At 42.1% G+C, this 16,153-nt stretch overlaps 1 protein-coding gene across 1 annotated transcript in view; it reads right to left on the bottom strand.

The window, feature by feature from the left end:
- Nucleotides 1–16,153, bottom strand: part of MYO9A (myosin IXA) — a 980,547-nt gene that overhangs the window by 168,523 nt on the left and 795,871 nt on the right. The window contains 3 exon segments of the mRNA XM_030187859.1: nucleotides 2,006–2,325; nucleotides 4,654–4,803; nucleotides 15,399–15,521. Coding sequence (XP_030043719.1) covers nucleotides 2,006–2,325; nucleotides 4,654–4,803; nucleotides 15,399–15,521 — 593 coding nt within the window.

Below are 16,153 nucleotides of genomic sequence, written 5' to 3'. Positions count from 1 at the left end.
ACAGAAAGAAGGGGACTGGAAGCCAGGTGGGTTTGAATGACAGGTAATGAGCTGGGGTTGGTAAGGAAATGAGAGAGACTTGCAGGAAGAAGTGAGAGTGGAAGATAGTAGGTCAGATGTGAAAAGAGGGAAACTCAGGACTAGAAGGTGAGAGAAGGGGAAGATGAATGGTAAAATCTAGCTGCTGTGCAGAGATGCACAGAAGAGTGAAATAGAGAAAAATGATTAAGGGGAATGATCAATGTCAGAGACATAATAAGAAAGAAATAAAAATAAGATCCTGGAAAAGAACTTGGCTGATACATGCGAGTGAACCTTTTCTTTGGCAGCTCCTTTACTGTGGAGTAGTCTGCCATAGGATACTCAGCTCAAAACAAATTTCTTCCAAATTTGGAAAAAAGAGAAGGAGAAAAGGCAAAAAAGTATGAGGCTGGATATTCCCAGTTCCCTTACTGGCTGATACTCAGAATGATTTAATCGGTCAATGTCCATTTTCACTTGTTCACAGCTATCTGGCCGTTTTCAGTGGCACTTAACCGGTTATCTTCACTGAAAATGACCAGTTAGCACCAAATTCAAAAGCGGCTAACTTCTGGGTGTTCCAGGGGCGGGCTCAGGTTAAGTGCCGATATTCAGCTCCTCACTGCATAAATAAACCACTTAAATTGGGCCTCATAAATAGCAGTCCCATCTTTAAGTGGTTTGGCTTACGTGGTCAAACACTGAATATTGACTTAGCCAGCACCAAAAAAACCCCAAGCAAACCAGACATTCAACGCCAAAGCCCGGATAGGATTGAATATTCAGGAATAATGCTGACAGTGGGTAACAAAACGCTCACTGCCGTTGGCTGAATATCAGGGGGTTAGTATTTTATAAAAGGCTCTGCTGAATGTGGAACCTTTTGTAAAATACATGGGTATTTGCTGGCATCCTTATATATATTTGTAGACACATAGTGTGAGCAGCTACTTCACAAACCTACACATGAACAAAAGAGCAGCATCATTCAACATCTTCAATGAATAGATGCAGGTGATTATTTGCAGAAATATCAGTTTTCAACAACTTCACATATAAGTGCTGAGAACTACATGAACAGGGACGTCATTTCAAAAATATATACCTACAGGTGTTGCATACTAAAACATGAAGCCCTACAAGGTGAAATTTGACATTTTGAAACACCAAAAAGACCCAGGAGGATAAGCAAAATTACCCTATCACTGTTTGCTATGCCTGGCTGAAACAAGCATTTTGATACAACTTATGCATGCCTTGGAGCTGGTGCAAAGGCAACCAGGGATTTTTTTTGTTAGACATAAAAGACAATGATAAATGCACATATACATTTTTGGTCCATCCAAATCACCTTGAAATCACTGCATTCCGGCCATCTTCATGTATTAATAGTGGCTTTCTGAAACTGCCATTTATATGTGTAAATGCTGCAATTTCCATGTTTAATTGCTTCTAAAATGAACTTTTATGTCCATCAAGCTTCTGATGCTGCATCTTAATGTGTTTATTATTTTGTGGGCAATTCTATAAAATGGCACCTAAATGAAGGCATGACAAACCAGCATGCTTAGTGCCAATTCTATAATGGCATTAAAGCATGCCTTAATCAGTTATAGAATGTACACATCTGATACTAGTCAATAAGGTACATGCATTGCTAGGTGGAACGCCCTTGGCACGCCCATGCTCCACCCACTGAACAGCCTAGAACATACACATGTAAATGCCAATTTGTGACATCATTCATCCGTGTGGGTATGCCTATTCTATAACAGAATTGGCGCAAAATTTTAGGTGTCCTTTATAGAACTGTTTCTTTTTGTGTTTATGGATAATTCTTATTATGTGATGTGACTTTGGTCACTCATATGTTACCTGATTATGTATGTTTAAATCTACTGAACACAGGATTGGCAAAATATAAATGTGTTAAAAATAAACAATAAAATAAATGAGGGCCTTCTTCCTTGTCTGAAAGTATTACCTTTTCCGCGCTTGATAGCCTCTACAAACTGCTTGCAATTGTACAATTTTCTCTGTCTGAGATCTGTACAATGTCCTTGCATGATACCCTCGCCATGATGCCTGCAGGGAAGTGGCTGCAGCATGCCTGATTCGTGAGTGTTCCCGCCAGCAGCTCTGGATAATGGAGGCTGAAGATTGCTGTTGCAGAAATCTCCTCCTCACCACATATCCTCGCCAATATGACTGGATGAGCAACACTGCATTGTTGAGCACAAGGGGGTCAGCCTGTGTGCCTTGCTCCTTTGCAAGTTTTCTCCTTCTGTAATTACGCCAGCATCTCTGAAAAAAGAACAACTTAATTAAGAAGAAGGAGAAATCTAACGCACCATGTTTACTGACATTTGTTAACGATGAGCTCTCAAAAATTCAAAAATCTGCTGAAGAGCAATTCTTCAAGAAACTAATCACACTATTTGCTCTAAACTCATGATATTGGCCTCACACCTCTAAAGACAATATTTCACTATATAAGGTATTATATTTTAAACAAATAAAGCCTCATAAGCCCAGGGTACCAAATGTTTGGACAGCCCCTTAATGGGCTCTCATCATTGGTTCCAGCCTCCTCCAAAAACACCTGCAGAGCAAAACAACTCACATCGGAGAAAAAAGTTCTGCAGTAAAAAACAGAGGGAGCTGTCTGTTATTGTTTAGTCCCAGAGGTATAAAGACAATATCTCAAAACACTCTAACTAACGCGCCTATACATTTCTATGGGCACATTAGCGCTTAATGCGCGTAAACCATTTACACACGTTAAAAACGCTAACGCGCCCATAGTGCACCTTAGTAAACATAGGTGCTACATTTGCTTCCAAGCAGGCGTAGCAGTTTCTTTTTTAGCCACCATTTCTGTAGCTTTTGCAGGGTAATTTTATAAAGACACATATGCATAGAGGGAAATTTTACAATAGGTCTCCTTGATTGAGAAGGCAAGAAGGAATTTATTTGTAGCCTCTTTATGTATCTCCAATTTTACGCTCTTTGCACTGGTTGCCAGTACACACTTGAGTATAGTACAAGGCGGTAAGTTTGGTACACCGAGCACTGTACTCTGATTGTGTTCCTCGATATTTTAAAGATGTAATTCAGGAATATCAACCTGTTAGATCTTTGTGGTGTAAAAATTTGAAGTTTTTGGTAAATGCTAAACTGCAAACTGTGGCATATGCTAATACACGGAACAATGCATTCTCGATAGCGGGTCCACAAATCTGGAACAAATGACCAGGTTATTTGAGACTGTGTAGTAGTAGGGTTCAATTCAGATATATTTGTTTGAACATGCATGGGGCTGATTTTGTCCGTTTTCTTGTATAATTCAATGCTTGTTATTATTTTAGTAATTTTTAAAATTATGTATGCTGATCTGTGATCTGCCTAGTTATAGGCAGACTAGAAACTTTTAAATAAAATAAAAATGTAGGAACCCACGTGTCTTTATAAAATACCAGCACAAATCCTGCAGAAATTGCACCTAAAGTGAACTTGTGGGCATTAATGCCTGCTTACAAACAGAAGTAAATATTTGTGTGCAAAATCCATGTGAAAATACATATTTTAAAAAGTACGTGTATAAACTGTGACTTCACCCATGCAGAAAAAGCTTTACAAAATGACTCCCTTAAGACAAAAATTGCTAAACAGCAAGCTGTACCAGCTATTAGGTATGTGCATTTATTTTTGTATATCTAGTTCCTTAGCTTCTATTATAAAATTTAATTCACAGAAAATGAAATTGTGCGTGTACGGCTAATTTGCTCATCTGTACAACAAACTGGAAAAAAAGCCCCCTAAAAATCTGAAAACAAGCCAAAATGTTTATTGGCTACTGACACATAATAAATTTGTATATTAATTTTAAATACTTGCCAGTGGAATTGCATTATTACTAGAAGCCAATTTTCAAAGGGATGTACCTGGAGAGCTTGATCTGGTTGAAAATTCCTCCCTCCCCTTCCCCTGACAGCAGCTGTACATAGGCATAGGCTTTCACAGCAAGTTTACTTTTAGCTGGATTAAGAAAGACATTCTCAGGACTACGTTTAGGTTAGAGAAGAAAAGTAGCCCGTGTAGATGTGATTTTCAAAGCTAGGAACTCTGTTTTGCCCCGGTCAGCTACCTGCTAAAACAGCAGAGCTATTTAATGTTGCTCCCTAAATGGCTGGTAGGATCTGTAGAAGTTGGAAGGTTTTTCTTTAAACTAATCTCGATAATGAGGTTTTACAATTAATTTATAGCAAATGTACAATACCTGAACTTGGATTGGAGTGTTTTATTTTTAAAAAGTTGACAAAAATCAGAATAACTGTAATGAAGTAAATGCAGGCAAAAAATTCCATCTGCTATTACCCCTTTCCCAGTAGTGCACCATGAAGACTAGGCTTGCTACAAGCTAAGACAGTTTTTATATAGTATGTTGCGTCCACTCCTCCTGATCACTATGCCATTATATATTTGGCTTTGCCTCCTCTGCCTACATTATTGCATTAGAGCACTACCTCTTCCTATTCATACTATGTTTCTGTCCTAGCCTATTGCTATGGAACCATTTGTTATCCAATGTGATACAAATAAAGGAATTTACATGCACTGCCAGCATCCCACCTGTATAACCTGGGTTGCCTGCCGCAAATTCAGGAAGTGCCTCTGGTAGATCATGGCTCGAAACCAGCGTTGGAGCTGTATGATGCGTCTCAAGACTTCCTGGTGCAGCATATCCTGTAGCTGCTGACGCTCCCTCTCCTTCATGAAAACCTAAGAAGGTTTCCAGAGAGACAGTGATAAAAAAAAAGACAGTCAGCTTTTTCTAACACCAATAGACGAAAAGGAGAAACTGTCCCACTATCACTCATTCTCCCTGCAGCATCCATTTCTACAATAAAGATATGATTCTGTGGGACAAAAGAAGTTGTTACACTCAAGAGGAGCTTGTACTAGTTGGCTAGTTTACATGGATATAAGTAGGTTTCTTGTAATTTGCTGGTGTGGTTACTCAGAGCTGGATGATTCCCAGAAATCACAGGAACATGTGGTTATTAATTAAGCAATACCACAACACCAAGAAGTTCTGGGGATTAGTTCTATGTTAGGGTGTACTGCACAGCAAAGCATTAATCTTTTGGGGGTCCTTTTACTAAACCGCTGTTAAAAAGTGGCCTGTGGTAGAGGGCGCGCCGGGCCAGTTTTTACCGCGTCTGCAAAAAAGGGCTTTTCTTTTAAATGGGACGGGAAAAGGCCATGCGGTAAAACTGAAACTGGTGCGTGTCCAAAACCAGCCTGAGCCCTTAATGCCACCCATTGATCTAGCGATAAGGGCTCATGCGCTACACGCACACTGACCTGTCGGCACACGCCAACTGCCAATTACCTCTGGAAACGACGTGCGTGGGAGGAAATAAATAAATAAATCATCCAGGTGTTATGGGAACGCACCAAATCTAAAATTACCTCCAGGGGGCAGCGGTAGCCTGGTGGTAGACTCGTTTAGATGCGTGCCTAATGCACCTTGATTTGGTGTTTTCAAACAAAAGATGTACAAAATACCTCAGGAAAATGTTAGGGGGAAAATGTTTGGGGGACGCAGCAGAATAATTGGGAAGGAGGACGTGACTCTATGGTTAATATAGTTTTGGACAATGCTTCATTTCCACAGCACATATTAATTTTTATTTTATCAGCTGCTGTTTTAACAGAATGAAACTACATAAGAGACATACTGTTTCTATCTTCAAATGAGGTGATTAAGAGGGGCATAATCAAAGCGGGATGACCATCTCTAAGGGCGCCCATTTCTAAGGACGTCCCGGCGAAGGGGCGGGAAACCCATATTATCGAAACAAGATGGGCGTCCATCTTTCGTTTCGATAATACGGTCAGGGACGCCCAAATCTCAACATTTAGGTCGACCTTAGAGATGGTCAACCTAAATGTTGAGATGGTCGACCTTAGAGATGGTCGTCCCCGGTTTTCGGCCATAATGGAAACTGAGGACACCCATCTCAAAAACGACCAAATCCAACTCATTTGGTCGTGAGAGGAGCCAGCATTCGTAGTGCACTGGTCCCCCTCAAATGCCAGGACACCAACTGGGCACCCTAGGGGGCAGTGCAGTGGACTTCACAAATTGCTCCCAGGTGCACAGCTCCCTTACCTTCTTTGCTGAGCCCCCCAACCCCCCCCCAAATCCCACTCCCCACAACTGTACACCACTACCATAGCCCTAAGGGGTGAAGGGGGGCACCTACATGTGGGTTTTGAAGGGTTCACATTTACCACCACATGTGTAACAGGTAGGGAGCACCCACTAAAACTGCTCCAGGGACCTGCATACTGCTGTCATGGAGTTGGGTATGACATTTGAAGCTGGCATACAGGCTGGCAAAAAGAATTAAAAAAATTTTTTTTTAAGGGTGGTAGGGGGTTGGTGACCACTGGGGGAGTAAGGGAGGTCATCCCCGATTCCCTCCGGTGGTCATCTGGTCAGTTTGGGCGCCTTTTTGAGGCTTGGTTGTGAAAAGAAATTGACCAAGTAAAGTCGACCAAATGCTCGTCAGGGACGCCCTTCTTTTTTCCATTATCGGCCGAGGACGCCCATCTCTTAATCACGCCCCAGTCCCGCCTTCGCTACGGTGCCAACACGCCCCCGTGAACTTTGGTCATCCCAGCGACAGGAAGCAATTGAGGACGCCCAAAATCAGCTTTTGATTATGCCGATTTGGGCGACCCTGAGAGAAGGACACCCCTCTCCCGATTTGTGTTGGAAGATGGGCGCCCTTCTCTTTCGAAAATGGCCTAAATCTGTGACATGGTATTTCCAGAAATGTAGGACACCATCATTAGTCAATCAATTTGCTCCATGTGTGTTCCAAGTTCTAACCCTTTTCTCTACTTTCCTTTTTTTTTTTTGTAACAAACTGACAAGACAGAAAAATGGTCATGATGTGATTTATATATTTTTTCATCTCTATAAGAGGTGAGACGCTGACAACAGAGAACTATGAAAATATGATCAAATTATACAAATAGTAATTTCATTAGAAGGGCTACTAATACTATAGGGAATTTAATATTTCACCTATCTTAAAGACAGATTTCTGTGCAAGAGTCAGAAAATTCCAGAGCAAAGTTTTTAACTTCTGTGGCAATAATATAACACACTAAAAAATATACATAGGGAGAGACAAGATGGCACCCTAGAGAGCAGACATGTTTGCAGAGTTCTTACCTCTGAATAATGCCTAAGTGGGGACCGAGGAAAGTAGCACCCATGATTCCTCTGGTTGTCACCAGTACTCCTGTCTCTATTCAATGTAGGATTAACAAGTTTGCTGTGCTTGTTCCATCTACTGGGGATAGCTCGCTTGGCGTGAGGCAGGATGAAGCTCAGCACTCCTCTCCCTTGGGCAGTAGTGTTTTGCTCACCCCAGAAGTCAGAGTTTCCCTGTCGAATCCAGCCTTGCAGAGGATGGACCACTCCAGGGTGAGTAAGCAGTCAGAAGGCGAAAGTTTCCTGGGGTTTCCCAAGTGGGCAGAAGAAAATGGATTTGGTGGTGTCTGAATAGCACGATGTGAGACCTGCAATGGCGGCCAGTGGGGTAGAAGCCATGGATACCACCTCTATGAGAGATCATGCGGTGGCTGCTGGTTCTCATGAGGTGGGGAACCTGCCCAGAGCTCTTTAGGCTGCAGTCTTTGAGCCAGTAAGGCCTGCATCTTTTACGCTAGAGGAAATTTGGAAGAAAATTGTTTCTCTGGGTCAGACAATTACTTCCCAGATGTCAAAACCAGGCTGTTGCAATGGCATCTTTAGAGCAGAAAGTGGATTCTCATGAATCATAATTGACTGTGCTACAAAATTCTTTTGACTCTTTATCAACTTCAGTTCAGCAAGCTGATAGCCTCTCCACTAACTTAGTCAAAGGTCAAGCAAATTGGAAGCTTAAATAAGAGAGTTTGGAAAACTAGGTATGCAGGAGGAACTTTCGGTTAATTAACTTTCCTAAGATACCGAGAGTATCAGAGCAAGATATGCTTAAGAAGTATCTTTTAGAGATTCTTTGTGTTCTTAAGGAATCTATGCCCCCTGCATCTAGAGTTTTCTATCTTCTTCCATTTAAGAAGCAAGGGGATGGTGAAATGGATCACCTTTCTCCTATATCTGAAGATAGTTAAAATCTAGCTATGTTTTTGGAGTCTTCAAAAGAGGAATTAGTGATCTCATCTACTTTGATTGTCACCATGGTGCTTGACTATGATAGAGACTGGCTTTTGAAACTTTATTTTTGACACAAAGATACATTGTTTTGTTCCTTAAAAGTGGGTATGTTTTCCAGATGTAGCTAAGGCTACTGAGAAACGCTACAAGGAATTCCTGCTCATGAGACCTAGGGTTGAGTCCCTGGGTGCTCTATTTCTTCAGAAATTTCCCTGCAAATGTATGATTAACAATGAGAATTATATCTTTTTTGATCCATTACAATTAGTGATGTTTCTGAGTAGCCCAGGGCAGATACCTGATTCAGCTGAGAAACCAGGCCCATGGGCTTGTTCTTTTCTCTCTATTTGGTCATTATTGTGTCTGCACTTTACTATTATTCTTGCTTTTTTATATTTGTATATTTATTCATATAGTTTGATCTCTTGTCAATCCCATAATTGAGGACTTGCGGGATGGCTTGGGGTTTTATTGTGATTTATGTGATGTTTCCTTTATATTTTATTGTGAACAAACCACTTGTTTTTTTTTCAAGAGATATCTTGATGTAATATTTTTTAAATTCAATAAAAAAGAAAATATACATAAAAATTACATAAATAGGAAAAACAATTTTACTTTGTTAAAATGAAGTCAATTTATTTTGTTCTCTCCATTTTAGTGTTTTTCTTTTTATTCCTTGATATCAAACATTTTTCATTTTCTCTCATTCTCTTTCTTACTACAGCCTGTCTTTTCCCCTCTTGAAAAAGCTTTCATTGGTCTGCTTCCATATTCTCTACTATTATTTGTTTTCTGTTTTTTCATCTAAACCTTCTCTCCTCTTTTATTCTGTCCTGTTTGATCCCTCTTGTGGTTTTTCCATCCATCAGTCTCTCCTCCCTCCCCACTCAGTTCCATCCCCTTGCAATCCTCTCAAGTATCCCCACCAGCCTTACTCAACCTACCCTTTTCCCTCTATACCAGTGATTCCCAATCCTGGTCCTAGAAGCATCCCAGTCAGTCAGAACTTCAGGATATCCACAATATTTATGATACAAGACAGATTTCCATGCACTGCCTCTAGTGCATGCAAATCTATCTCATGAAAATTCATTGTGGATATCCTGAAAACCTGACTAGATGGGGGTGCCTCCAGGACCAGGTTTGGGAACCACTACTCTATACTCATCACCAACCCTCTCATTCTTTCCAAGCTCTTCCCTTTATTCCCCCAACCTTACCACCCATCTCTCATTCCTCACGTCCTCATCACCCAACCTTTTATCTCATGTTCTCTCCCTTGTTATCCCCATCAATATTTCATTCTTCTCACTTTTCCCCTTTGGTCCCTGTTCTTCCAGAACTCCCCCTTCTCTTCTGACACCCAATTCTCGCTTATTTCTTCTCCCTTAATATTCTGTTCCCTCTTCCTCCTACCCCTGATCTGTTCACATCTCACATCCACTAACTCTCAAGATCCCCAATTCTTCTCCTAAGGACGGCAGGAAGAGGATGGCAATGCTTCTTACTGCATCAGCCCCCCTCTTTCAGCCAGATCAGTGTAATAGTTGAATTGCATGATACATATAAATCTATAGTTTTATGCATGATGTTCTCTATCCCACCATCTTCCCTCCAGGAGCAACTGCATTCAAGTGAACAATATTTGTTGGAGTGGAGGAGCAGTCTAGCTGTTAGTGCAGTGGACTTTGATCCTGGGGAACTGGGTTTGATTCCCACTGCAGATTCTTGTGACTCTGGGCAAGTCACTTAACCCTCCATTGCCCCAGGTACAAGTAAGTACCTGTATACAATATGTAAACTGCTTTGAATGTAGTTGCAAAAACCACAGAAAGGTGGTACATCAAGTTCCCTTTCCCATCACTTAGTTGTCTCCAAGGCTACTACTCAGGAATGAGTGTTTTAAACGACAGGCCCACACTTTTGGAATTTATTACTTACTGAGATGAGCATGAAAATTGGTTTATTGGCCTTCAGGAAGAATGCCAAGACTTGTTTGGGTTGGCTTTTGAAAGTGTATTCTAATTTATTTTAACGTATGATATGTTTATTATACATAGTATATTTGATTTTAACTTGAATTTACTTTGAAGCACTACTTAGAGGCTAGAGATGCCACAAAAAAATTAAAATTAGAGAAGTCTTGGAAAGAATGTGCTTCGGCTTCCATCTTATACAAAACATTATTTATTATTATTATTTGTTACATTTGTACCCCACATTTTCCCACCTATTTGCAGGCTCAATGTGGCTTACATAGTACCGTGGGGCAGTAGCTACCTCCGGTGGTGAAACAAATACAGAGTGATGTTATAGTCAGTGAGATAAATATATTACAGACATATTAGGGAATCGTAGAGAAGAGGAGTTATATAGAGTTCATTATAAATTTTTGTTTCTTTGTGTTGCTGGGTTAAGACATTAAAGTTCAGTCAGTAAGGTATGCCTTTTCGAACAAGTTGGTCTTTAGTGATTTCTGGAAGCTGAGGTGGTCGTACGTTGTCTTTACGGCTCTTGGGAGTACATTCCAGAGTTGCGTGCTTATATAGGAGAAACTGGATCCATAAATTGATTTGTACTTAAGTCCTTTGCAGCTAGGGTGGAGAAGATTTAAGTACATTCGTGATGATCTGGTTGAGTTTCTGGCTGGCAGATCTATGAGGTCATACATATATCCTGGGGCATCGCCATAGATAATCTTGTGGACCAGGGTGCAGATTTTGAAAGTAATACGTTCTTTGATTGGGAGCCAATGTAGTTTTGAGAGGTCTGTAGCTTCTTTATGAGTTGGTCTTTGCATCCCGCGTAAATTTCGTTGCAGTAGTCGGCATGGCTTAGTACCATTGATTGTATCAGGTTGCGGAACATTGCCCTAGGGAAGAATGGTTTTAAGCATTTGAGTTTCCACATTGAGTGGAACATTTTCTTGATTTTAGAGTTAACTTGGCTCTCGAGTGTAAGGTTCCTGTCGATTGTGGCACTAAGGATTTTCAGGTTATCTGAGATAGGGAGGGTGTAATCTGGGGTGATTAAGTTTGTAGGTATTCTCGTGTAGTATTGGGATGAGTGGATGAGGCAATGTGTTTTTTCTGTATTGAGTTTTAGTTGGAATGCGTTTGTCCATGAGTTCATGGTCCAAAAATGATTAAGGCAGCATTTCCCAAACCGTGCGCCGCAGCAAACTCACACAGGTGCCACAGGACATTTGGGAGGCACACGCTGACTGCCTCTCTCCACTGCCCACCCACTCGCTCACTGCAGGCAGTGATATAACAGCTGCCCTTGGCCTGCCCCCAAAGCCTTCTTTGTACAGCATCCCACCTACATGGGAACAGGAAGTGGCTATACAAAGAAGGCTTTCGGGGAAGGCTGAAGACAGTGCTTACACATTGCTGCCGATGCCGGCAGCCTGGAAATTTGGAGGCCTGCTTCCACCCTGGGACCCTGGCTGCTCACTACTCAGCTGTCAGGGAGGGAGGACAGAGCTGCAGGACATTATGTTGCTTCCCTCCTGTGCTCAGGTCCGGGCTCCTGGCTCGCAGTCACCTCGGTCCCCAGGGTTTAGACCTGGGGAATGCTGCGGATCGTTGGTTTACCGGTTCCCGTGTTACAGAAGATATGCTGGTCCGGTCCGGATCTTCTAGCTCTCCAGATTGTTTTGGGAGTTTTTTGGAACCAAGCAGCACCCGTACCTGGTGAACTCCCTTGTGACCTGCCCTTATTAACCACCTGGTAAGGTTCCTAGTTGCCTTGCAACAGTGTTCTTCAGAGGTGTTCCTTTGGTGTGAGTTGTTGCAGTGCCTTTATGATTTTACTCTTTGGTGACTTTGTCTCTGCTTGGCTACTGGACTTTTCTTCTGCTTGCCGCCTGCCTAGACCCGGATTGTTACTGGACTATTCATCTGCTTGCCGCCTGCCTAGACCCGGATTGTTATTGGACTATTCTTCTGCTTGCCACCTGCCTGACCCGGCTTGTTTCTGGACTATTCGTTTATCTGCTGTGTCCCTGGAACCCAGCCGTGTTTCTAGCAGTGGCGTAGCCAAGGGTGGGCCCGGGCCCACATCTCTAATGTGGCTGGCAGGGATTCCCAAGCCCCACCAGCCGAAAACTCCCAACTGTCCCTCCTGCATACCTTTTAAATATCAGATCTTTGCCTGCTACAAGCAGCGACTGATACATACTGTTCGCACCAGCCCTGCAGCCTTCCCTCTGATGTATTCCTGTTTATGCAGAAACAGGAAGTTGCATCAGAGGGAAGGCTGTGGAGCCAACATGAGCACTGTGTATTAGTTGCTGCTGGTTGCCAGTGAAAATCTGCTATTTAAAAGGTATGCGGGGGAGGGGGATGTTTGAGAGACCATATGGCATGCAGGCAAGAGAGAGACCAAATTACTTGTAGGACAAGGCGGAGTTCTTCTGCCCACCCATCTTGGGCCCAGGCCCACCCAAAATTGGGTGTCTGGCTACGCCCCTGGTTTCTAGTGTTTCCTGCTGTCTGTCTGCCTGCTGCTGTGTCCTGCAGTCGGCCTTCCTGTCCTGTCCGGTAAGTCCTGCCGGCTGCCTGCAGCCCGGAGCTTAACTCTGGGTGAAGGGTAGCTAAGTGTAGGTGAAGCCTTGCCCCGATCCACTGTGTTCCAGTTCCGGTCTGCCTTATCTTGTGTTTGGGTGATTCTCCTGCCGCTGCCGCTCCTCGGCAGTGGTCCAAGGGCTCACAAACCTAGTTACCTGCTGTGTATACGTGACACTTTTCCCTTTTCTTTTTCTTGTCCTGATAGAAATTTAGGATTAAACACTACTAACATGTACATATGTTGGAGGGGGATAATTTTACAAGAGACCGAACAAAAGCATATAGAACAACGTTTCACGTGCTTAAGTGGGTCCTTATAAAATTGCCCGGGGGGTATATGTGTATTCAAAGTAAGCAAACTGACATGTGGAGGGTAATTTTATAACAGGGTACCTACAAGGAATTTCCAAAATTATGCTTATTTTATGTGCCTTTACAGAACAGGTTCCCCAAATAATTCACAGTAGCATGCAAATGCCCTTGCACAAGTCAGCCATGCTTCAAGGCAAGGGCAAACATTAATTAACCACACAGTTCATATACATAATCAGGTCTAAGCTGGCAGAGGAGGAGGAGGAGGAAGTGATCCAATGTTCAGCAGTTCACTTCTTCTTCCTTCTGCCGCGCAATCTCTGCTAGGAACGGGAAGAAAGCAGCTGATGCTGGCAGCTTTGCAGAATTCTGCATGTTCTGCGGGGTTGGGGAATTCTGCACAAAATTCTGCATTGCATATATTCAGTGTTGTCTAGCCAAAGTTATTTGCATAATTTTATCCAGGTACATTACTACTACTACTATTTAGCATTTCTATAGTGCTACAAGGCGTACGCAGCGCTGCACAAACAAAGAAGAAAGACAGTCCCTGCTCAAAGAGCTTACAATCTAATAGACAAAAAATAAAGTAAGCAAATCAAATCAATTAATGTGTACAGGAAGGAGGAGAGGAGGGTAGGTGGAGGCGAGTGGTTACATTCAGCAACATTTTTACCAGAATAAATGTTAGTAAATTTCTAGGTAAACTAAACCAATAAAAGACAGCTGGTTAACTTGATTTGTTCATACCAAACACTTTATCGTTTGTATTGCCTGTTCCCCCCCCCCCCCCCCCCCATTCCTCTTATAAAGAAGATAACAGAGGATCTGGGCAAGGTTTTCCAGGGATGTCTTGATGAAAATGCATATTCTTTCAGGATAATTTTTCATTTATTTATGGGTAAAACAATGAGTAGGTTTCCCTATGCAAAATATAGTCCCTTTTAAATTAATATATTTCTTTATTTCAACCTTTTAAACAGCGACAAAGGTCATTGAAATACAGCAATAATATTTTACAAAAAACATAAATAAAATCAACAAAATAAACTATCATGCTTCCTTAGACCACAAACTATAATTCAATGGGGCTAATGAAAAGAGAAGATTACTTATCATATATTATTATAATTAAACAAGGTTGCATATCTCTCATTCTACTATCATTTCAGTTGTCTCATCTCTACAAATGACTTGAGCTGTTCTGGTGAATAAAACACATATTTTGTTGATCCCAGCTTTACAATACATTTACATGGGTATGCTAAGAAGAAGGAACCCCCAACTTCCAATGTCCCTTTTTTCAGAGCAAGAAATGCCTTTCTCTTTTGCTGAGTTTGTTTGGTGACATCGGGATAAATCCACACTTGCTCTCCTCCAAAAAGAGATTTTGCATTTCTGAAGTACAATCTCATAATAGAATTGGAATCCTGCTCAAACACAAACAATACTAGAAGAGTAGCTCTTTGTGTTACATTTTCCAAAGATTGTTCTAATAAAAGCGAAACATTATTTAAATCAATATGACCTTCACCCTCGGTTCCCGTCTTTCCCACTTCCCCTCTGGAATTTTCAATATAATAAATTTTATTAATATAGTCCCTTTATAACAAAACCATATGTGTATTCAGGGGTCCTTTTACCAAGCTGTGGGAAAAAGGGGCGCGTCAGGGCACTTGTTACTGCAATGGGTAAAAAGCCCCTAGACAAACATGGCCATGTGGTAAGAGAATTCTTACTGCGTGGCTATGCAGCGAGGAGCCCTCACTGCCACCTACTCAGGTGGCAATAAGAGCTCCTGCGGTAACCGGGCACTGCGCAAGCCATTTCCGTGGATTTTCTTTTTCCCCCAGAAATGGTGTGTGCTCGGGGCAGAACTACCACCGGTGGCCACGCAGGGCCGGTGGTAGTCCCGGATTTAGCAGAAAGCCTACGTTGGGCTTACTGATGCTTTGTAAAAGACCCCTTTAGTTGGATCATATGATACTATTTAGCTCTATATTAGCTTTACTTTATTTTTATTTTTTTGTTACATTTGTACCCCGCACTTTCCCACTCATGGCAGGCTCAATGCGGCTTACATGGAGCAATGGAGGGTTAAGTGACTTGCCCAGAGTAACAAGGAGCTGCCTGTGCTGGGAATCGAACTCACTTCCTCAGTTCCCCAGGACCAAAGTCCACCACCCTAACCACTAGGCCACTCCTCCACTCCACTTGCAGAGAGATGTAAGATTAGCTGACAGCCTCACCATGGATCTCCCCACTTGGTAATCATCTGGGCTGTGTTTTTCTCTCCAGAAGAACTCCTGTATGTTGCGTTTGGAGGGGATCACATGTCGTGTTAGCAGCACATGAAAATGGTCCACAAACTCCTGCAAAATGAGAGGTATTTAGAATCCAAATAAAAAAGGACTTGCTATATTATTAGTGGCAGAGTGAAGGGATGTATAAAAGAGGGAAAGGGCTGAAAGTTATCACCAGTGATTCTCTAGCACAAACCTATTCCTTTTAGAACTGTATTGTTACCAAAGTACTTGCATATTTAAAAACAAATCTCTTCTTATAACAATAAACTTCTACCCTGGAAATCAGATCATAAAAATAACAGCCTCATATATTTCTCATGAAAGACAACTATCATGCATAAGGAAGAAGATACTTACTGCATTAGTCAAGTGAATGTACTTGCCTAGTTACACAATGAACCCAGTTTTAGCAAGGACATTGAAATAGGAATTGAAATGACCAGGTCAGGACATGCACAATTGCCCCTGCCACGTGTTCCTATACCCCACATATATATGACAGCAGCTTTCTAACCTTGTCCAAGCACACTCAGTCACCCCCTCCTGATATCAATTCCTGCCCCCTCCACCCTGGCAACAAAAACTCCCTGGCATCTGATACCCCCTCTCAACAAGAAATGCCCCAATGGCCCCTAAACAGACCACCCCAACACCACTGAGTCCCATAATCTGTCTCATACCAGGGACCCATGGTGCCT

The sequence above is a fragment of the Microcaecilia unicolor genome, chromosome 1 (assembly GCF_901765095.1).
Source record: "Microcaecilia unicolor chromosome 1, aMicUni1.1, whole genome shotgun sequence".
NCBI classification, from domain to species: Eukaryota; Metazoa; Chordata; class Amphibia; order Gymnophiona; family Siphonopidae; genus Microcaecilia; species Microcaecilia unicolor.
Note: the sequence above shows the minus strand (reverse complement) of the source record. Positions and strands in the feature narration are given on the sequence as shown.